Source organism: Cervus elaphus, chromosome 6 (assembly GCF_910594005.1).
Source record: "Cervus elaphus chromosome 6, mCerEla1.1, whole genome shotgun sequence".
NCBI lineage: Eukaryota > Metazoa > Chordata > Mammalia > Artiodactyla > Cervidae > Cervus > Cervus elaphus.
In genome coordinates, this window is record NC_057820.1 from 43,906,444 (window position 1) to 43,926,522 (window position 20,079).

The 20,079-nt window shown below is 37.0% G+C and overlaps 2 protein-coding genes across 4 annotated transcripts in view; one reads left to right on the forward strand and one right to left on the reverse strand.

The window, feature by feature from the left end:
• The first annotated feature begins 305 nt into the window (after window positions 1–305).
• Window positions 306–1,178, forward strand: LOC122696651 (F-box only protein 27-like). Its single transcript, XM_043906896.1, has one exon. It carries the CDS (start codon window positions 306–308, stop codon window positions 1,176–1,178), a length of 873 nt encoding a protein of 290 aa, XP_043762831.1.
• Window positions 1,179–6,973: 5,795 nt separating this feature from the next.
• The window catches only part of CEP135 (centrosomal protein 135), a 75,126-nt gene continuing 62,020 nt past the window's right edge, over window positions 6,974–20,079 (reverse strand). For 2 of the 3 annotated variants that reach the window (XM_043906707.1, XM_043906709.1), the window contains 5 exons: window positions 16,456–16,665; window positions 15,416–15,618; window positions 14,067–14,171; window positions 12,116–12,226; window positions 6,974–8,139 (listed from right to left, as the gene is read on the reverse strand). In XM_043906707.1, the coding sequence (XP_043762642.1) occupies window positions 12,127–12,226; window positions 14,067–14,171; window positions 15,416–15,618; window positions 16,456–16,665 (618 nt within the window). In that variant the 3' untranslated portion in view covers window positions 6,974–8,139; window positions 12,116–12,126. The remainder of the gene's footprint in view (window positions 8,140–12,115; window positions 12,227–14,066; window positions 14,172–15,415; window positions 15,619–16,455; window positions 16,666–20,079) is intronic. The other variant, XM_043906708.1, reaches the window with a different exon arrangement.

Here is a 20,079-nt window from a genome sequence, read left to right on the forward strand (position 1 = left end):
ACTTGATAGACATGGGTTTGAGCGAACTCTGGGAGTTGGTGATGGACAGGGAGGCCTCGTGTGCCGTGGTTCATGGGGTCGCAAAGAGTCGGACACGACTGAGCGACTGAACGGAACTGAACTGAACTGAACTCATACTTTAGCTGTGTCCCACATATTTTAGTGGTTTAATACATGATTATCAGTCTAAATTATTTTAGCACAGACAAGACTTGACCATGGATACTTAAATTATAGTGAGAATAAAAGAATAAAATGAGAGGTGAGGCAAGGTGAAGGCCCACTGGTGAGGAACACTCGCTGAGATGCAGGCAGCAGCCGCGGGGCCTGGCGAGAAGACCATGGGCGCCTCAACCTCCTGGGGCCTGCTCCCCCGCGTCCCAGCTCCGCACCACGAACCACAGGAGGTTCCGGGCCCGGACCATCTGCCCATCGAGCTGCTCCGGGAGGTGCTGAGCTACCTGCCCCCAAGCACACTGCTCCGGCAGTGCCGCCTGGTGTGCCGGCGCTGGCGAGAGGTGGTGGACGGCAGGGACCTGTGGCTGAGCATCCTGCCCTGGAAACACCCCGACCTGTGGCCCGTCATCCTCACCTGCCTGCCCCCTGCTGGCGACCCCGGGCCCTGCATCCTGGGCCGCTTCTGCGAGCTCAGACCCATAGGGCGCAAGCTCACCGTGAACCCCCCGGAGAAAGAAGACCTCTGGAACTGTATGATGCTGAGCGATCGCGATGACTCGGAGGAAGAGGAAGACTTGGGGGTCAGGCTGAAGACTTCTGGGGAGACGAGCTACAGTCCTGCCTACAGGTGTTGGTACAAGGGAGAAATTTTGGATCTGGAGGAGGAGGGCCTGTGGTGGGAACTCCTGGATAGTGGAAAGATTTGGATTTCTGTCTGTCGCCGCTGGACAGAACAACAAGGCAGTGACCGGATGTATCAGCTAGTCGTCAAGCTTCTAGATGCCAACTATGCCACCTTGCATTATTTCTTACATAAACGTTTTCCCTTCCGTCCGCGGACAGGCAGCTTCTCCTTTCGGATCATGCATGCGTTCACCAACATCAAGAAGGGCGTCCGCTTTGTGTTGTTTGACCACAGTGTCGAGGGCTATGACTCGTGGCCTGAGCAGTGTGGAGTCTCCAGGCCCCGGTCCAGTGTCATCGTACGGATCCGTCCCTAGGCTGTCCTTGTGAGACAACCTGACCGTGCCTTCCAGGAGCTGTGACCATTGGCCAGACCACCTCAATAATCAAGAGCTCGTAGCTCCCGGCATCCTGGGATCTCTCCTGGGTCCAGTCAAGGGTCCTACTGGGCCTTGTCTTTGAATTCTATGAGAAACTACGAGAAGAACGTTCTTACATCAGGGTTACTGACTGAATGCAGCCCCTGTTCTATGGAGTGGAGACACACGGGTGAAAACAAGGAAATGGTGAGAGGGCTCCTCACCCTCCCCCCAGTGCCAGGCCCTCTGGTTCAGCCCCGGTGCCCTCTGCCCTTGTCTTCTGTTTCTGCTGCAGAGGCTTCATTGATCACTTCCAAGAATCCCTCTCCTCATGTCTGAACCAGAAACCCATGCCTCTGGCTGAGTAATTCCAGTCTCTAACCTTCCGTGATTTCAAGACTTTGACCAGGACTCAGAGCTGAAAGTTAAACTAACTCAAAAAATTGTTTAGAGGCAGAGGGTTCTGCCCACCCTGTGCACAATGAATTTGGTCCCCAGAGCCCAGCCCTATTCTGGATTCTACGGTGGATAGAATTATTTTGTTATTTTGAAATTCTTTTTGAATTTGGAGATAATAAATCAGGAATGTATCTTCCAGTCATAGTTAATAAATACAATATTTGCCTAAAAAAAAAAAAAGAATAAAAGGAATATATGGTGGTTGTGGGAATTAAATGATTTAATATATGTAAAGCTCTCTTAAGAAAGTGTCTGGTTAAAATAAAGTTCTTTATAAGTGTGTATTGTTAATCATTTTGATAGTTGCTTTTTAAAATTTTTTTTTTTATTGAAGGATAATTGCTTTACAGAATTTTGTTGTTTTCTGTCAAACCTCAACATGAGTCAGCCATAGGTATACACATATCCCCTCCCTTGTGAACCTCCCTCCCATCTCCCTCCCCATCCCACCCCTCTAGGCTGATACAGAGCCCCTGTTTGAGTTTCCTGAGCCATACAGCAAATTCCCGTTGGCTATCTATTTTACATATGGTCATGTAAGTTTCCAGGTTACTCTTCCCATTCATCTCACCCTCTCCTCCCCTCTCCCCATGTCTATAAGTCTATTCTCTATGTCTGTTTCTCCATTGCTGCCCTGTAAATAAGTTCTTCAGTACCTGTTTCTAGATTTTGAATATATGTGTTAGGACATGATATTTATCTTTCTCTTTCTGACTCACTTCACTGTGTAAGAGGTTCTAGGCTCATCCACCTCATCAGAACTGACTCAGATGCTTTCCTTTTTATGGCTGAGTAATATTCCATTGTGTAGATGTACCACAGCTTCTTTATCCATTCATCTGTTGATGGACATCTAGGTTGCTTCCATGTTCCAGCTATTGTAAACACTGCTGCAATGAACAATTGGATACATGTATTTTTTTCAGTTTTGGTTTCCTCAGGGCATATGCCTAGGAGTGGGATTGCTGGGTCATATGGTGATTTTATTCCTAGTTTTTTAAGGAATCTCCAAACCGTCTTCCATAGTGGCTGTATCAATTTACATTCCCACCAACAGTGCAAGAGCATTCCGTTTTCTACACACCGTCTCTAGCATTTATTGTTTGTAGGCTTTTTGATGATGGCCATTCTGACCTGTGTGAGGTGATATCTCATTGTGGTTTTGATTTGCATTTCTCTAATAATGAGCGATGTTCAGCATCTTTTCATGTGTTTGTTAGTCATCTGTATGTCTTCTTTGGAGAAATGTCTGTTTAGGTCTTTTTCCCACTTTTTGATTGGGTTGTTTGTTTTTCTGGCATTAAGTTGCATGAGTTGCTTGTGTATTTTGGAAATTAATCCTTTGTCAGTTGTTTCATTTGCTATTATTTTCTCCCACTCTGAGGATTGTCTTTTCACCTTGCATATAGTTTCCTTTGCTGTGAAAAAGCTTTTAAGTTTAATCAGGTCTCACTTTAGTATTTATTTCCGTTACTCTAGGAGATGGGTCATAGAGGGTCTTTGATTTATCTCATTGAGTGTTCTGCCTATGTTTTCCTCTAAGAGTTTTATAGTTTCTGGTCTTACATTTAGGTCTTTAATCCATTTTATCTTTGTGTATGGTGTTAGGAAGCATTCTAATTTCATTCTTTTCCATGTAGCTATCCCGTTTTCCCAGCACCGTTTGTTGAAGAGGCTGTCTTTGCCCCATTGTATATTCTTGACTTCTTTGTTAAAAATAAGATACCCATAGGTGCACAGGTTTATTTCTGGGCTTTCTATCTTGTTCCATTGGTCTATATTTCTGTTTTTGTGGATAGTTGCTCTTAAGACACATATTTGTGTTATCCTTTCTCGCTGATTTCTGAAATATTGAGATTTGAATTTTCTCCTAACAAGTATTTTGCCTCTTATGTTCCTTTCTTCTCTTTCTCTCCTATCCAGAACATTGGTGTTATACACATTCTAAAATTTTTAGCCTTCATTTTTATATATTTTCTTTTCTTATCCCTCTTCCTTTTATTAGTAAAATAAGACTTTACCAAGTTATTTGATTATCTTTAATTCTCACATCTCTTGCAGCATATTCTGTATGTACTTTTCCAATTCATTACTTCCTCCAAAAGTTTTTCAATGTTGATCTTCACTCAACAAACCTTCTGAGACTTTATATGACTAAGAACATCTTTATTACACCTTCAGATTTGAATGGTAGCAGTTAGCTAGCCATAAAAGGTTCAAAAAAAAAAATAATAGGTTCACAATTCATTTATTTATATATTCTAAAAATACTATGTTGCTTGTTTCCAGGGTAGTTATTGAGAAGTTTGATGTTATCTCAGTCTGTTTGAATTGCTAAAATAATTTACCAATAATTTATCATTGGTAAACAATAGAAATTTCTCAAGAAGTCCAACATAAGGGTGCCAGCATGGTTAGATTCTGGTGAGAGCTCTTTTCTGGTTATAGATTACTGACTGACATATTGTATCCTCATGTGGCATGGAGGCAAGAGAGCTTTTCCGAGTTCCTTTTACAAGAGCACTAATCCCATTCGTGAAGGCCCTATCCTCATGACCTAATTACCTCCCAAAGGCCCCCCGCCCCACTCTCATCCCATTAAGGAATAGGGTTTCCACATACGAATCCCAGGGGATATGTTCAGTCCCTAACAGATGTAAATCTGATCTTAATCCTTTTTAGGTGACTTGTGGTTTTCTCTGAAACTTTCAAAATTCTTCTGTCTTCAGTATTGTATCTAAATGTGGGTTTTCCCTTCTCTACTTGGCTTTCTCTGAGCTCTTTGAAGACCTCAAACTGTGTCCCTAATTTGGGGACATTTATTTCCATTATTTCTTAGGGGTTCAAAATAATGTAAAATAATTTAACTATTTTCTACATTTCTTTCTACTATTTTTCATTTCTAAGGCTCATTATTACCTGTATGTTGGCGCTCCTGTACATACCCTCCATAATGGTCTTTTTACATTTTTTATCTCTTTTTCTGATACCTTCTGGAAGAATCCTCAATCTTACCTTCAAGTGCACTATTTTAAAGCTTTATTTATGCCCAATCCTTCCTCAAAGAAAAATAGTAGTATCAGATAACAAAATGTAACAAAAAAGCACTAATGGAAATATTAGGTATGAAAAAGTTCATAGTGAAATAAAGAGCACATGGGGATTGTTGGTGCCTTGACGAGAATGGTTTGACTGGAGCAATGGGAATAAAGTGATTAGAATAGGTCAAGAAGGAAAAGTGGGATGGAATTATTACAGAAGACTCTTTTCAAGGAATTTTTGCTATAAAGAGTACAAAAAATGGAATGGTAGGGTTCCCAAGGGATTTAAAATGAGAGATTAAAAATGAGAGGTATGTATACAAGTGGGAACAAGCCAATAGAGCAAAAATGACTAGGAATGTGGGCTTTATTGCAGGAGTCTTTCGAGTAGTAGAAGGAATGAACACTGGTCACAACTAGATGGAATAGCTAGAGGATTGAGATGGTTCATGGACATAACACGAGAGAAGGAAGTTATATGGACACAGTGAAAAAAGAAACAAGCTGAGAGTGAGATGGAAGGAGGATAGAAGGTCTGAGCAAAGAGAAGGTGTGAAATACTTGTTGGGGAAAAAAAAGGTGCGAATTGGTCAGGAAAATGTTTTTAAGTATTCTTACAGGGTGTTGTGGGCCCTTGATTTTCAGGGCCGTATTTCAAGTGAAAAGAGTCAGCATCATTGTTTTTTTCTGCAGGCATTTTCGGCAACTTAGGTACAGGTGCAGAGTAGTTGAAGTAATTTCATATACACAAGATTTGAGTTTTCCGTTCACAGGGACAAGGGAATTGAGAGTATATGCAAGGAAAATAATGCCTATGCTATATAAAGAGGAAAGTGAGCGATGGACTTGTGGATGAGGGATCCACAACAACTGTCAGGATAGACATAATAAACAGAGTTACCTAGGAAGAGGACGAAGTAGCATGCTAATAGTTAACGAGAGTTTTGGAGGTAATGACAAGATCTAGAGCTGTGTTTTCAAACTACGGGTTGAGTCCCATTAATGAGTCATGAAGTCAATATGGTGGGTCAGTTTCTCAATTAACATTTTTAAATCCTGGCCACACATGAGAGTCATCTAGAGAAACTAAAGCTTAAAAAAGGAGCTCAACACCTCACTCACAGAGATTCTGACTTACTTGGGCTGATGCAAGATTCAGAAATTAGTTTTTTATTAGAAAATTTCAGGTAACTCCAATATGCAAGCCTGGTTAATAACCACTGTTCCAAGAAGATATTGACATAAAGACCGAGGGTAGAAGTAATGGAGTTAAGACCATAAGCCAGGAAGTAAAATTTTCTAAGATGAAAAAAGAGAGGGGTATGAGATCAGATGTCTGATAGGTTGTAATTAGGTGAGGTAGCAGGTGGCATATTCAATGATAATTAATGTAGTCAACAAACAATATATACAAAAGAAAACTGTACACATACACACAAAGCATGTTAACCATTTTGTAGATGGATTTTAAACAGAAACTTTGACTTCATTTCTTATATTTTGAACTAAGTGGAAATAAATGTAACTCAGCTAAAAAAAAGGGCCTGCAAATCTGAGTTCAGAAATTTCTCCAAATCCCAACATGATAAAATTTGATTTGAATAAATAAATTGTACTTAACTTTAGAATTAGGAATATTGCTATCATTATAAAAAATTATTTGTAAGAAAGAGAAAATAAATTGACTGGAAAGTTTATTGGAAAATCTATGTCAAGCTCCATAATTAAAAAATTTTTAAGACAAATTAAAAACATCTATAAAATACATTCAGTATTTTAAGATAAAACTACTTAAAAAACTGTAATATCATGGTTACGAAAATAACAATTATGACAAGCTATACATTTTTAATTATAGAAAACATTAAAAATAAAATAGTCAATAAAATATGTCTTGCTGTTGTTTTGGGGAAAATGGGGACAAATATTTAAATATTATTTACATATATTTATTTAAAAATTTTTCATATGACATTGTAAATAGTCCCATTTCTATTGTAGTTTGGTGTAATACATGAATTCACACAGAGGAGATGGAATATATAAAACTACATAGATGGCAGAAAAGCCACATCACTCTCCAACACATATTGAATTATTGCAAAGGGCATAATCCAAACATATAAGGAATATTAATTTCATAAAAAGAGCACTGCTCACCCCTAGGTACACACAAACATTTACAAACTTCACTTTATTAAACCAGAGGAAGAAATAAAATGTATCATAAATAATTGGTCTTCCATTTTTTTGTTAGTTTTTAAGTTCTTTTTTAATCATAATGAAATCTATTAAGAACAGGATTTTCTTCAAATGTGTATGGTTCAAACACGATTCGCTTTTGTATGACAATCTCTTTTTTACTTATGTTCTTATATTAGTACCTGTATATATATAAATTCTTAAAGTTACAACTTTGAAATTGATTGTAAAAAGTTGCTTTCTATTTAATATGCCACAATAGGTCAGTGTTTACATGCTATTCTGGAAGACTGATAATTACAACACACAGATTTAGAAGCAGAAAACTGAGGATTATTGAATGTATATTGGAATCTTAACAAAATGTTTTACTGTATTTACCCCATATCCTTTTGCACTCAAAGTTTTAGATTAGTACAGTGAGGAATTTTATTTACTGAAAAATATCCCAAATTTCTGTTCTATTGTTCTATAAAATTCTAAATACAGCGTTTAGTTTAATTTTGATAGCATTTGTATTACATGAAGAGTCCATCTGATAGCCAAAATAGTATAATATTGTATGTAATATATGAATGTATCTTTGCCATCACAGTTCTTCTAGTTGGTAATAGCAAATTATATATGATAACCATTATTTTATCAAGACCTCTGCTATTATAAGAATAGACCTGAATATAATTCCCTCAATGACAGACAGCAAATTGGCAAACAATTAATATTACATTTAGAAGAAAAAAGTTAAAAATGACAGCCTAGCATCAAAGCAGGCTTTGTGAATTCATCCTTTGTGAATGCATTAAAAATATGGGTTATAAACACAGACACAGAAACCAAATACACTTTAAAAACAAGTACTGTAAGAATATTTACACACACATATTATGGCTCACAAAGAAAAAGATTATTAAAACATAATGTGAACAATAAATTAATTCACAGTATAAACACACTTTGAGGAGTAATTTAAGTCAGGAATAATAAAAATACAGATATAACATCAGTTAGCACTATGAATATATATTCTGTTCTGTCATACATATAAAAATTTACACACAGTACAGCTCTTTTAAACCAAATTTTTTACAAAAATATTCAGTGATTTAAATAAAAGTTGACAGAGGTAGGATCTGTGTCAATGTTCATGATTTTCAGGAACAAGTAATTCAAATATTTCATTACTGTTTGTCCTTTCCAACTCACGGAAAGCCATCATTCTGAAAAAGGGGGGAGAGGAAAGATGGGGTAAGAAAAAAATGATAAAATTAGTACACTCATGAAAAACTGAAATTCAGTAATGTTTTAACTGAAATTACAGTCTCTAATAAAAACTTGCCCACAATCAAGTTATATTTAATAGTTAAGAAGTACTGTTCTCTATTTTAAAAGATATTCTTCTTAAATTACGAAAGCATGAGTACTGAAAGAATGATCCGCAGTGAAAAGAACGGGGTCACAGAGAATGATAATTGAGAAAAATCACTCAAAACAAGAGCTAATATGATGTCTAGGTTTAAAATTACAAACAAGTACTGTAAATTATGTTGCCTGAGTCTTAAAATAGCATGTTTTAGGGAGAGTCAAATATTTTTACAATTATCTTAGAATTTCCCCCCAGAACAAAACAAAAAACTGATAAAAACTTATTGTGAAGATAATTTCTATTAGAATTATATACGTATGTCTATGCATGTGTGCATATTTATTACAAATCAAATATAAGAGAGAAGTATATACAAAAACGCTAATTGCTTATTTTCTCTGAGTTATAGTATTAAACATGTACATCTGGGTTCACAGCAGCATTTTCACAACAGCCAGAAGGCGGAAGCAGCCCAAGTGATGAGCAGATAAACAAAGTGTGTTATATATGTAGAATGGAATACTATTCAGCCTCAAAAAGGAAGGGAATTCTAAAACATACTCCCAACTTGGATTAAATTTGAAAACACTATAGTAAATGAAATAAGTCAGTCACAAAAAGAAAAATACGTAAGGTACAAACAGTAGTCACATTCAGAGACTGAAATTGTAACAGTGGTTGCCAAAGGCTGGGGGAAGGGAAGACTGGGAAGTCATTTAATGAGTACAGTTTCACTTGGGAAAGATAAAAAAAGTTCTGGAGATTGATGGTGGAGTTGATTTTTGCACAAGAGTGTCAATGTACTAACTGCCAGAGAAATGTATACTTAAAAATGGTCAAAATGATAAATTTGATCTTATGTACATTTACTTCAATAAAAAAATGTAAAAAAAAAAGTGATTTTGGTTTTCTTTATACTTTTATATTTTCTCAGTGAGCATTTTTTTAGACATAATAATCAAAACAGTAAAAGCAAAACTGGATTATATAATTAAGGAAATTATAAACATGGCTTAATATGAATATTTCTATTCATTTATGTGTATTATGGGGAAACCCCTTAAAATTAGCTTTGGTGACAACATTAGAAAATATGAATGGAAATGTGTTAGCAATTAACAACATCACTAGGATACTTTGGGAATTTGTTAATGGTTGCAGATGTTTTCTGAACTACATCTACTAGAACAAAAAATGGAAAAAGTTTGGCAGGTATTCAAAAAGTTAAACATAGAATTACCTTATGACCCAGCAAATCCAGGTACTCCCAAAGATATGAAAACAGACTAAAACACTCTTGTACACAAATGCTCACAGTAGCATTATTCAGAATAGCTAAGAGGTAAAAACAACCTATGTGTCCATCAACTGATGAATGGAAAACAAAATGTAGAATAAACACAAATGAATATTATTTAGGGATGAAAGGATTGAAGTTCTGATACAGGCTACAACACAGATGAACCTTGAAGACATTACCCTAAATGAAATAAGACCGATGCAAAAGATAAATACTGTATAAATTCACTTAGATGAAAATATGGAATAGGCTAATTTTTAGATATAGAAAGTAGATTAATCCGGGGCAGGGGAAGTGAAAACGGGACTGGAGAGTTACTGCTTAATCAATAAAGAGTTTCTATTTGGGGGTGATAAAAATTTTTTTTTTATCTGATGATTGTATAACATTGTGAATTTACTGCCACTGAGTTGCACACTTTACAAAATAGTTAAGAAGGCGAAGTTCATGTTATTTATATTTTATCATAAGCTAAAAAAAAGTTTTCTAATTCTTCCCAGCTTTAGAGATTGCTGGTATCCACTATGTTCTAGATCAGTGGTTCTAAGTATAGTGTGGAGATCCCTGGAGTGAAGCCTCTTTTCTTAAAACTAGGGAATTACTTGCTTTTTCACTCTTATAATCTCATGAGTGTACAGATAAGTTTTCCAGAGGCTACATGATGTGGAAGGCCAGTTAGTAAGAATTATTTCAGATCTCTGGGCCCCAGGGTCTCTGTCACAATACTCAATTCTGCCGCTGCGGAACAGCAATCTTAAGACAATATGCAAACAATTGGGTATGGCTCTGGTCCAATAAAGCTTAATTTACAAGAATAGCCAGTGGGGTGGATTTGGCCCCTAGGCCCTAGTTTACCAACCCTTGATCGAAAATGCAGCTGTGACTCAAGCACAAAAAAATGTTTGTGACACAACTGCCAAGAGGCTTTATAATGAAAAGCTGAAGCTCCATCTAATCACATTCAAATTAATGCAGCGGCTTAGAAGTTTTAAGGACACAGTGACTGCAGCCAGCACTGGGAAGTGGTCCTCAAAATGAAAGAAGAAAACACATGTTTTAATCAAATAAATAAACACAAAAGCACAGCAATCTGAAGTCATTTAAATGAAGGCCTCACAAATACTGATAAATCTGGGGTATCAGTATACTAAAGAATAGAACATAACTAATGTTGTCATGAGGATCCTGAGTCACTAAGGAAACAATTATTTTCTATATACTTCTACTGAAAGAGGCCAAAAAATAAATAACTTTTAAAAGGACTGAGGATTGACTTTACTATTTCTTCAAGGTAAGACTTGACTACCTACCTTTCAAACTCTGGATCTGACCCCTTCATTCCCATGTCCAATGTATGAGCACATCACCTTGACTCTTCCTCAAATATACTCCAGCTCTTTACAATCACTCTGGAAAACTGACTTGCCAAAACTACTCAAGCTTGAACGTATGTGTGTCCAGTGTGACCTAACAATTTCATGCCTAAGAGTATACCCCAAAGAAATGTATGGTATCTGTTCACCAACATAAGGTACTAGAATGCTCATCATGTTTCTATCTATAATAGCCCAAACTGAAAATAATCAAATGCTCATCAAAAACAGAACGAGTAAATGGACTGTGGTAAGTCCGCATAATGGAATATTATACAAGACTGAACCATCTACAAGTACACAGCAGTATAAACGAATCTCACAAAAGTACTGTTGAGGAAAAAAAGTCAGAAATATACTTCATTTATAAAATGTCCAGAACAGAGAAAAGGCATTTATGCTTTGAATAACCAAAACAGTTCCTTTCAGAGCAGGGATCACAACCAGCAGTGAAGTGCAAGTTGCTCAGTCATGTCCGACTCTCTGTGACCCCATGGATAGTCCATGAAATTCTCCAGGCCACAATACCGGAGTGGGTAGCCGTTCCCTTCCCCAGGGGATCTTCCCAACCCAGGGATCGAACCCAGGTCTCCTGCACTGCAGGCATGGGTTGTTTACTGTCTGAGCCAATTATGACCAGAAGGAAGCCCAAAAGAGAGGTTATATTTTGTTTCTTGATCTGAGTGCAGGTTGCATAGGTGTGTACAATCTGTAAAAATTCACTCAGCTGTAGATACTATGACACAGCACTTTTCTGTATTTATTTCTGTATGTATACTATAATTTACTTTAAAAAATCTGTCCTAGCTTTCAATATTAAATAATATTTTCTGTCTTTGTCTATACTTTCACTATCTGTTATCTGTACCTTGAGTCTGGGACTTTATCAAATATTACTCTGTGAGATTTCATATTGTCCTTTAATTTTTAGATTAAAGTATAATATACATACAATAAGATGCATGGATTATAAATGTTCAGTTCAATGAGACTTTATAATGGTATACACCCATGTTATACAACATTCCATTACTTCCAAAAGTTCTCGACCATCTTTCTAGGCAATCTCTTCCCCACCGACTCAGAAAACAACTCTTGCAGTTTTTATAACCAGAGATTATTAGTAGTTTTGCTTGTGCTTGGTGCTATATAGATACCTTTCTGATAATCAGTTTATATGTTCAGGAGAATGCAAAGGAGACCTCATAGTAGAACTAAGGGGTGGCGTGCGAAGACCATGCCGACGCATCTCTTGAATTGCTCGTTCTCTGTCAGTAAAGACAAAACAAGAGATTATAACAAAAAGTGGTATACAAATAAAAGGCTCTGTTACTGCTATAGGTTATGTAATTTCTATTCAATTAATCTGTATTTCTACTAAATTTAAATCATATGTCTTTATATAATTTTTAAGTTGTGGATAAAAGATTTCAATTAAAGGAATATGTACTTTAAGAGACTGTTCAAAGCTCCTCTGAATACAGAGACTGCTCCTAGTTCTTCCACTTCTTGCACATAAATCTAGTACTCCTCCTTCTTCCTGTATCAAAATGCCCAAATGTTAGAAGTAAAATCATGTTTTCTTTTATGCTTTCCTTCCCCATGTCTGGGTCTGTCCCACAAAGCATAGTGACTATGTTGCCACCTCTACTGTGGGCTTTTCAGAGTGCCTGGATTAGACTTTCTGACTTGAACTTTTCAAGATCTAGGATTTCTACCTAGATAGGTGCTTCATAAACTTTTTTTTCCTTATAATCCCCTAAAATTTATTTTTAGATGTCCCCTTAGATGTCCTACCCTCTGTCAAATTTTAATACACAGATACACTGTTAATGCACTGTGGCCCTTCAGAGGGCCACAAATCATTGTAACACCTAAGGTTTTTTTGCCATTCCCTCTTCCTCCAAGAATCCATATTGTCCCCTGTGGTAATGATATTGACTCTTTAAGAACGCATGGTCTAGCTGGATGATAAAGAGAAGGAAAGACACAGATTCATGGGTAGATGTTTCCTTGGGGACCATGGGTAAGAAAAAGGAGAGGAATTTAGGGGGTCTCTAACCCAAGGAAATACAGAGCTTGGTTTAGGACCCTTGAATTGAAGAGAATTTCAACTGTCATTAACAAATGAAAATCATCATATACATTCAGTTTAGCACGCTCAGAAATGCCATCTTCTAAAGTACAAGAAAATAACATTGCTTTCAAAGATGCAATCTTAGGCTTCATCTCTCTTTGAAATCATAAATATTCATTTCCTAGCAAATTTCATCTATAATCTAAATTGCATATGACTTAAAAATTTTTGATGTAAATAGGTAAGAGTAAGATTAGAGAACCCAGAAAGCTGACCTAAATAAGCAATCTGACCACTATTTGAGAATGAAATCCATGTCTATGGTATTAATATGGTAGAAAAGAATAATGGAAGAAAAGTTAACTTGACAAATTGATTCACAAATTAGATTTGGATTTTAACTGTTAAACCAGGTCTCATTTCTATTTGTAACACTTGGAGATTAAATTTTTCAACATAATAAAGCTAATGAACTGAAATACAAGTGAGTGTGAAAATTACTACCCTGTAAAAATTAAGAACACAGGATTTACAGTTAGATTTTAGTCTTGGCTCTGCTATTTACTATTTGTGTGACATTAGTTTCTAATAATAATATAGGCACAATACTAGATAGTTAATAGGATACATACATAGTATATGGTATATATTTGTTAACGGCCCTTATGATCATCACTTATATGATAATTTGTATTTAGAATTTCCTGTTGGCTCATAAAGTTTTGGCTCTTGTAGAATCCTTACTACTTTGTTGATTCCCTAACTATATCCTTTGAAATAATGTCCTGATTTTGCCCTGAGGAACGCTATAGCAAATATTTATTTATACAATACTTGCTACTCTGCTGTTTTATTATGGGGATATTATCTTATACAACACGTATTGCCATTTTAGAAAAAATTACCAAAGGAATTTATCTTCCATGTTAATGCCAAGAAAAGTTTGCTATTTATAAGCCATATAAAAGGCTTTTTGGAGTAGAATAGGGAATAAATAAAAACACTGTCCGATGTTAAAAATATTTTCTTACCGTTCATATCTTTCAGTTGAAATCTGCCTTTTCAGAACATCAAGATCTGTTTGTAATTGTGCCATTTTAGCCCGGAGCATGGTGTTTTCCCGGCCTTGACTATTTCTTAAAAATAAATTTAAAAAAATCAAGTAAGTAAGTAATAGATACTCTGTTTAGAGTCAAGTACTATGGAATTTTGTTTCTGTTATTAATAAAAACAAATGGAGGTGACATATAAGGATAAAAAGAGACTTTTCAACAATAACTTCATAATCGTCAGGATTTCCATCACGAAGTTTTCTTTTCATCTCATTTATAAACAAACATTTACTGAGCTTCTAATATGGGCTAGGCACTCCAGCAACGCTGGAGATGCAAATTTGAGAAGACATGAATTGCAACACTGAAATGTAAAGTATTTTTATTGGCTCTTTCTTGACTCCTACCTCGGGAAGAGTAATACTTCTGACTCCTTTTAAAAGTTAATTATTGGGACTTCTCTGGTGGTGCAGTGGCTACGAATCCGCCTGCCAATGCAGGAGACATGGGTTCAATCCCTGGCCCAGGAAGATCCCACATGTCACGGAGCAACTAAGCCTGTGTGCCGCAACCACTGAGCCAACGCTCTAGCGCCCACGTGCTACAACTGATGCAGCCCGCGCACCGCGAGCCTGCGCTCTCAGAGACCACTGCAGTAAGCCCAGGCACCGCAAGGAGGCGCAGCCCTGCCGGCCACAGCTAGAGAAAGCCTGCACAAAGGACTGAAGACTCAGCACAGCCAAAAATAAGCAGATAAATAAAGTTAATTAATTATTCTACTTATACTATCTATCCTGGGTTTCACTCCCTCTTCCAAAAATATGTCCAAACTTCTCCATCCTAAAAAGCCACCATCATCAATCTCGTAAAAAGTAATCCATGTACTTATGAGGGTCAAATTTCACGCTTTTCAAAGTTCTTTTCCTAATCCATAGCATGAAACACAGCCAACTCTCCCCATTCTGAAATGCTCTCCCTTTTCTCTGATTTTCCTCTTTGTTCCTCAACTGTAGACATTTTTCTAAAGGTCACTCATTCACTTTCATAGGTACCATTTCTGTAGTGAACATACACAAATTACAACTCCAAACGTGATGTTTCTTCTGAATTTCCAACAGGAGCTGCTACATAAGCAAAATATTTTGGTTTGTTACCACTGTTCCAACTCCCATCCTCCTCTCCCCAAAAATTGAAAAACAATTTTTTCTTGTTCCTCCAGTATTTTTCTATCATTTTCTTTATGTTACAAGTCTACAAAAAACTACTCATATTGAAAAATTATTTGTGACAGACTATTTCCCTCACATAAGCTGATTTATGACACTTACAGTTTGCTTTCTGAAAGGGTCAACTTCTCTTTAAGTAGCTGAATTTCTGTATCCTTCTCATGGGAAGTTAAATGGGAATGAAATTCTTTATCTCTATTTGTCGCCAACAATGATTCAAGGTTTTTAATTGTATGTCTCTCACTCGACAGTTGTTTTTTTAACAGCTCTGACTCTGATTTTGTATTTTCTAATTCCATTGCAACCTACAAGAACAAAGTAAGATACAATTTTAGAGTTACTCTGAAATATTATCTGGAGAGCTATACACACATCAGTTGCTTTATTCTGGGTACTGATGAAAGATTCTAAAATACTTATTAAGTATAATAAAAACATCTTATTTTCACAATAATCTTTGTTATTTTTAGTTAGGATTTATTTTGACCATAAGACCTATCCCAACCCTCAAACAATTTTCTATGCATTATTTTGTCAAGAAAGGGTAATTAACATAAAACTCTAAAATATGACCACTTTATCAGCCAGGAGGCCCTTCTGGTTTATTAAATATATATATTCTGATTACACAGCCAAACCAGCTTTGAAGCTTCTCTGTCTCTGAAAATAAAGTTACTACTAAATGAGTGAAAACTAGAAACACTCATGTTTAAGAATACACATTGGGTTGTTTAAAGTAGTGCTTCAGTTTAGGAATGCAAAGTTCCAGCTTACTCAACTTTCAAATTAGAGTAAAATTTTTATCAGGAAAAATATTCCACTTAGGGAGGAATAAGCTGCTCAATTCTTCACATAAGTCTTAAACAGAGAAAATACACTGGGATATGTTCCTATTCTATAATTAGAAGACTCATGTTCTAAGTACCCATCTGCTTCAAAATAGCACCTAACTTCATTATCATATTTGCCAAAGAAATCTTGGCAATGAATCTAATAGTCAAATCTAGTTGTCAAACTCCTGTAGTCAGAAGTCACTGCTCTAAAGGGGAACAAATATATTGGGTAGTGAATTGTAAAGTAAAACAATTAGAGTAGGGCTAAATAAAATAGTATGCTACAAGACAATCTTCTTAAGTTCTCACCCTCTCAAATTCAAGATTTTTGGAATTCAATTGTTGGGTCATAATATCTTTTCCTGAATCAAGCTTAATACAAAGTTCTCTAAGAGATGACAAATCATTTAACACTGCTGCTTTCTCATCTTCTTGGTGTCTCAGCTCTTCTTCTAATCTAGAGATAGCTTTTGCCATTGATGAGATCTGAGATTCATAAGCATGATGTGCATTCATGTGCTGAAAATAGAAAAGAAGTAAGTACAAAATTAAAGTAACCCAATAATTTTAAAGGTTTGAATCTGTATAGCTACAATGTCACTTTATAAAACTATAAGAGCCAATTTTTGCAATTTAAAAAACTTTGCAATTTTAAGATACACTCAGGAAGTTCTCTGCTATTTAAAGATGGCCTATATAAAGCTTAAAAAATAAATTATGCATAATCATTAATCATGGTAACTATCTCATTTATATCTAAAAGATGCAAAGATGAAAATTATTGTTTTAGGATTGTGAACCTAGGGATCTCTGAAGTTAAATTTTTCCTTTATAAACTCTCTTTGTTAAAACAATGATGGAAGTAAAGAGGAGAGTCAAAGAGTTGGCTTAAAACTCAACGTTCAGAAAACTAAGATCTTGGCATCTGGTCCCATCACTTCATAGCAAATAGATCGGGAAACAATAGCAACTGTGACAGACTTTATTTTTTTTAGCTCCAAATTCACTGCAGATGGTGATTGCAGCCGTGAAATTAAAAGACGCTTGCTCCTTGGAAGAAAGTTATGACCAACCTAGACAGCATGTTAAAAAGCAGAGACATTACTTTGCTAACAAAGGTCCGTCTAGTCAAAGCTATGGTTTTTTCAGTAGTCATGTATGGATGTGAGAGTTGGACTATAAAGAAAGCTGAGCACCAAAGAATTGATGCTTTTGAACTGTGCTGTTGGAGAAGACTCTTGAGTCCCTTGGACTGCAAGGAGATCCAACCAGTCCATCCTGAAGGAAATCAATCCTGAATATTCATTGGAAGGACTGATGTTGAAGCTGAAACTCCAATACTTTGGCCACCTGATGCGAAGAACTGACTCATTTGAAAAGCCCCTGATGCTGGGAAAGACTGAAGGTGGGAGGAGAAGGGGATGACAGAGGATGAGATGGTTGGATGGTATCACCGACTCAATGGACATGAGTTTGAGTAGGCTCCAGGAGTTGGTGATCGACATGGAGGCCTGGCATGCTGCAGTCCATGGGGTCGCAAAGAGTCGGACACAACTGTGTGACTGAGCTGAAATGATCAATAACATATATACTTATCACTCCTCAATTGCCTTGAGTTAAATTTTGAGTTTCAAAAATGGAATGTGCTTTAAAATTACATACCTAAAGTCATAATTAAATTTAAACTAATAATAGTATACAATTTTATGAGTTTAATCACTGAAATAATGAGCAAAATTTGAAATAAGACCCTTTTTCCTAGAATGATCCATATTTAAAATGGAGTAATAAATAAATTAGTAATTATTACAATAAATGAGTAATAAAATAAATGAGTAATAAAAATAAATATAAAGCTCTACTTCTAGAATTTAGGAAGAATTCCACATTTGAAAATTAAATTATTACACAAGATTTACTGAAATCATCAACATTAAAAATCTAATGCAGTGATGTGAAGATTTAATATATTTCGACAGTTGCAGAAAAATATTTGGATTTTCCAAATATTAATGAATTAGTCAAATTTCCCCAAATATACATAAGGCAATTTCATATACCACATAAGATAGGAACAATGACAAAGAACAAAAGAGGTAAAGAATAACTTCTGAGAATTAGGAGGTTGAGAAACATTGCTTTAGTTACATACTCATAAGAGAAAAGCATAGAAATAGTGTATTAGATTCCTAGGACTGTTGTAACAAACTGCTGCAAATTACTGGATGGCTTAAAACAACAGAAATTTATTCCCACACAATTTTGGAGGTTACAAGTCTGAAATGCAGCTGTTGGCAGAATTGGCTTCTGGAGGTTCTGAGGAACCATCTATTCCAAGCCCTTCTCCAAACTCCTATGACTGCTGGCAATCCTCGGTGTTCCTTGCTTTGCAGACACACCACTCCGATCTCTGCCTTCATCTTTAATTAGCACTCTCCCTCGCGTATTCTGTGTCCAGAGTTCTCTTGTCTCATAAGAATACCAGTCATTGGGTTATGGCCTGCCCTAGTCCAGTATGGCCTCATCTCAAATTGACTACACCTGCAAAGGCCCTATTTCCAAAAATGTCACATTCACAGCTACTGGTGGTTAGGATTTTAATATATTTGGAGGGGACATAATTCTAGCAATTCTCTGGCTTGTCCAAATTCACGAGTCCTGCCCATGTGCAAAATACGTTCATTCTATACCAACATTTCTAGCATCAACTCTTAAGCCCAAAATCTTATCTAAATCAGAACAGGTAAGATTCTGGGAATGGTCCATCCTGGGGCAAAATTCCTCCCCCTCCATGATCTGTGATGCTAGAAAACAAACTGCTGCTGCTGCTGCTGAGTCACTTCAGTCGTGTCCGACTCTGTGCGACCCCAGAGACGGCAGCCCACCAGGCTCCGCCGTCCCTGGGATTCTCCAGGCAAGAACACTGGAGTGGGCTGCCATTTCCTTCTCCAATAGAAAACAACCTCCCTCCCTCTAAAATACAATGGTGGAGCAGAAATACAATAGTCTCATTCAGAAAGGGAGAAAACAGAAGGAATCGAAGGAGTAAGTAGGTCCAGAATAAGTCTGCACTCAAGCAGGGCAAATTTCATTAGATTTGAAAGTCTAAAATGAGTGATCTCTAGCTTGATGCTCTGTCCTTTGGGCCCGCGAGGGCAGCCACACCTCTTGGCCACATGGCAGTGGTGCTGCCTTACAGAGTCAAGCAGGAAGCAGTCCAGTCCCCTGGGCCTATGCCCTCTGGGCCGGTGGCAATGCAACAGCCCCACCAGCTTTTGAGCAGCCCTGCTGGTCTCCCAGTCACTCTCAGAGACATTCTTCCCTCTTCCTGAAGGAGAACATAGGTTCGTAACTCAGTTCAGTTCAGTTCACTTCAGCTGCTCAGTCGTGTCCAACTCTTTGCGACCCCATGGACTGCAGCACACCAGGCCTCCATGTCCATCATCAACTCCAAGAGTTCACCCAAATTCATGTCCATTGAGCCAGTGATGCCATTCAACCATCTCATCCTCTGTCGACCCCTTCTCCTCCCGCCTTCAATCTTTCCCAAGATCAGGGTCTTTTCAAATGAGTTAGCTCTTTGCATCAGGAGGTCAAAGTATTGGAATTTCAGCTTCAACATCAGTCCTTACAACGAACACTCAGGACTGATCTCCTTTAGGATGGACTGGTTGGATCTCCTTGCAGTCCAAGGGACTCTCAAGAGTCTTCTCCAACACCACAGTTCAAAAGCATCAATTCTTTGACGCTCAGCTTTCTTTAGAATCCAACTCTCACATACATACATGACCACTGGAAAAACCATAGCCTTGACAAGACAGACCTTTGTTGGCAAAGTAATGTCTCTGCTTTTAAATATGCTGTCTAGGTTGGTCATAACTTTCCTTCCGAGGAGTAAGCGTCTTTTAATTTCCTGGCTGCAGTCACCATCTG

What these genes read in the sequence shown, in the direction of transcription:
- LOC122696651 (XM_043906896.1), top strand. Translation starts at nt 306, where the DNA reads ATGCAGGCAGCAGCCGCGGGGCCTGGCGAGAAGACCATGGGCGCCTCA.